Genomic DNA, 1,914 nt, shown 5'->3' on the forward strand with positions numbered 1-1,914 from the left:
ATCTGACACAAGAATTGGAGGGATATTACATGAATAGCAATCTTGTTTATTTTATACAGAATTTTTCATATGGCAGGCCTAAGATTGCAAAAGAAGATTAGGTCGATGTAAAACACTGGAAGCAAGCACTGATGCCTTTTCATAACTCAAATGTTATTTTTTCTTTCTTTTCATGTTGTATGGCATATGAATTGCTGGTACCACATCAATGGGTAATCTAGTTATTTCACTCAGCTGCCGGCATGGGAAATCTTTTGTTTGTCTATCAAACATGCACAAAGTGCCCGTAATGAATTTGCTACATTTCCTCACTGGGTACTGCAAGATGGTGCAGATAGGACTTTAAACTAGATATCCTTTGAGAAGTAAAGGCTTGATATCCAATAGCTTGATGTCTAGTCATCTTCCGCCACTCAAGTGTGTAGTTATGTAGTAACAGCTAACATACTGAGTTCTTTAGACATGGTCTGTGATATGTATTTTTTTATCATGTCTGTTAAAGAACAGAATATTAGGGAAAATTTCATTAATTGATTCTCCACATCTGAGGCAACAACATGTAACAAAATAACTTCAAATTTGAATAAATACATCTTTAGCAAGAGCCTTTTCTGCAAACATTGTAAAATCATAATTTGTGCTTCAATTAAATTACACCACAGTAACTGTTTCTCTTTAATATTATTAAATGTATACATATTATAATAAATACAATTTTGATAAAGTTGGAAAGATATTTAAACATATCACATATCTGAAAGCATGCTACCTGGCCCTATTCCAGCCTGGAGATAAAAAATTAAACAAACAAATATCATACACATAGAACATAATATAAATGGAATTATTACTGCAACACTATCTTAACAAAAAAATCAACAATTCTAAATGGCCCATAGAAAGTGTAAAAAAAGGTTTCAATAAACAAAATTGGTGAAAATTATATTTTGCTTTTGGTAATTACTTAGTTCCATTCTAGCTATGGAATCCGCTCCAAATTTAATTTAAATTCTAAATTTAGAGATAGGTAAAAAATAAAAAATTCCCTGATTTAGTGAATTATAAAGTTCAGATTTTTCAAATGCATATACTACATCTAGTTCTATAATCTTTAGACTTTGCGCAAAAATGGAACCTTAGTCCACAAAACTTTCCATTGTGTACTTATAGATCTGTTCATCTATAACCTCTTCTTTTTCACACCATATCTATAAAGAATGTACTTCACCAAATAACTCTTTGAACCTGTGGTAAGAATTCCTTAACCTGCTCATCAATATTTTCAATATTACATATGTTGTTACTGCTCAAGGTTAACTCCTTCAATGTAACAATTCCTTGTAAAGGCTTGAGTTGATCAAGTGAGTCAATTTTATTTTTGGACAAAGAGAGCTTTTCCAGTCTCTTGAGAAATGCTAGTGGAGTAATATCTACAATTTGGTTGTCATCTAGAAGCAGCTCCTTACATGCTACAAGTGACTTTAATGGCTGTATTGAAGACAGTTCATTACAACTCAGGTCAACAGATTTGCTGCAGGCTAGTAGGTGACTGAAGGCTATTCGGGTAAGGCTTCTTCCATTTAGCCTGAACTGAGCATCATTTTCAGTTGTTAAACGATGTTTCTTCAGAGCTGTCTCCATGGACAGCTTGCTCTCTGCAAAAAAAAAGAAAAGTGAAATACAATATATATCTAATATCCAGAAAAAATTAGCTGGCAGTGTCTCTAGCCCTTCATATTTGAATAATGTCTCCCAATTATTAATTTGTAACTCGAAAAGTACTGCTAACCACAAGGGAAACAATTCTAAATCCATATTTAACAAAGTTGTGATCTAAAAAAGTGTTATACAGCATTGGGAAGTACCACCAGTGTTTTCAGACTGCCAATTTCCATTCCTAAATCTTGTCTTTAA

General features: G+C 32.7%; 1 protein-coding gene across 1 annotated transcript in view; it reads right to left on the reverse strand.

Moving 5' to 3' along the window:
• Positions 1-661: 661 nt before the first annotated feature.
• The window catches only part of LOC119591585 (geranylgeranyl transferase type-2 subunit alpha-like), a gene marked incomplete in the record, with an annotated part of 9,586 nt that continues 8,333 nt past the window's right edge, over positions 662-1,914 (reverse strand). Inside the window, 1 exon segment of the mRNA XM_037940345.1 lies at positions 662-1,655. Coding sequence (XP_037796273.1) covers positions 1,225-1,655 — 431 coding nt within the window.

Source organism: Penaeus monodon, chromosome 28 (genome assembly GCF_015228065.2).
Source record: "Penaeus monodon isolate SGIC_2016 chromosome 28, NSTDA_Pmon_1, whole genome shotgun sequence".
In the NCBI taxonomy this organism is placed as follows: Eukaryota; Metazoa; Arthropoda; class Malacostraca; order Decapoda; family Penaeidae; genus Penaeus; species Penaeus monodon.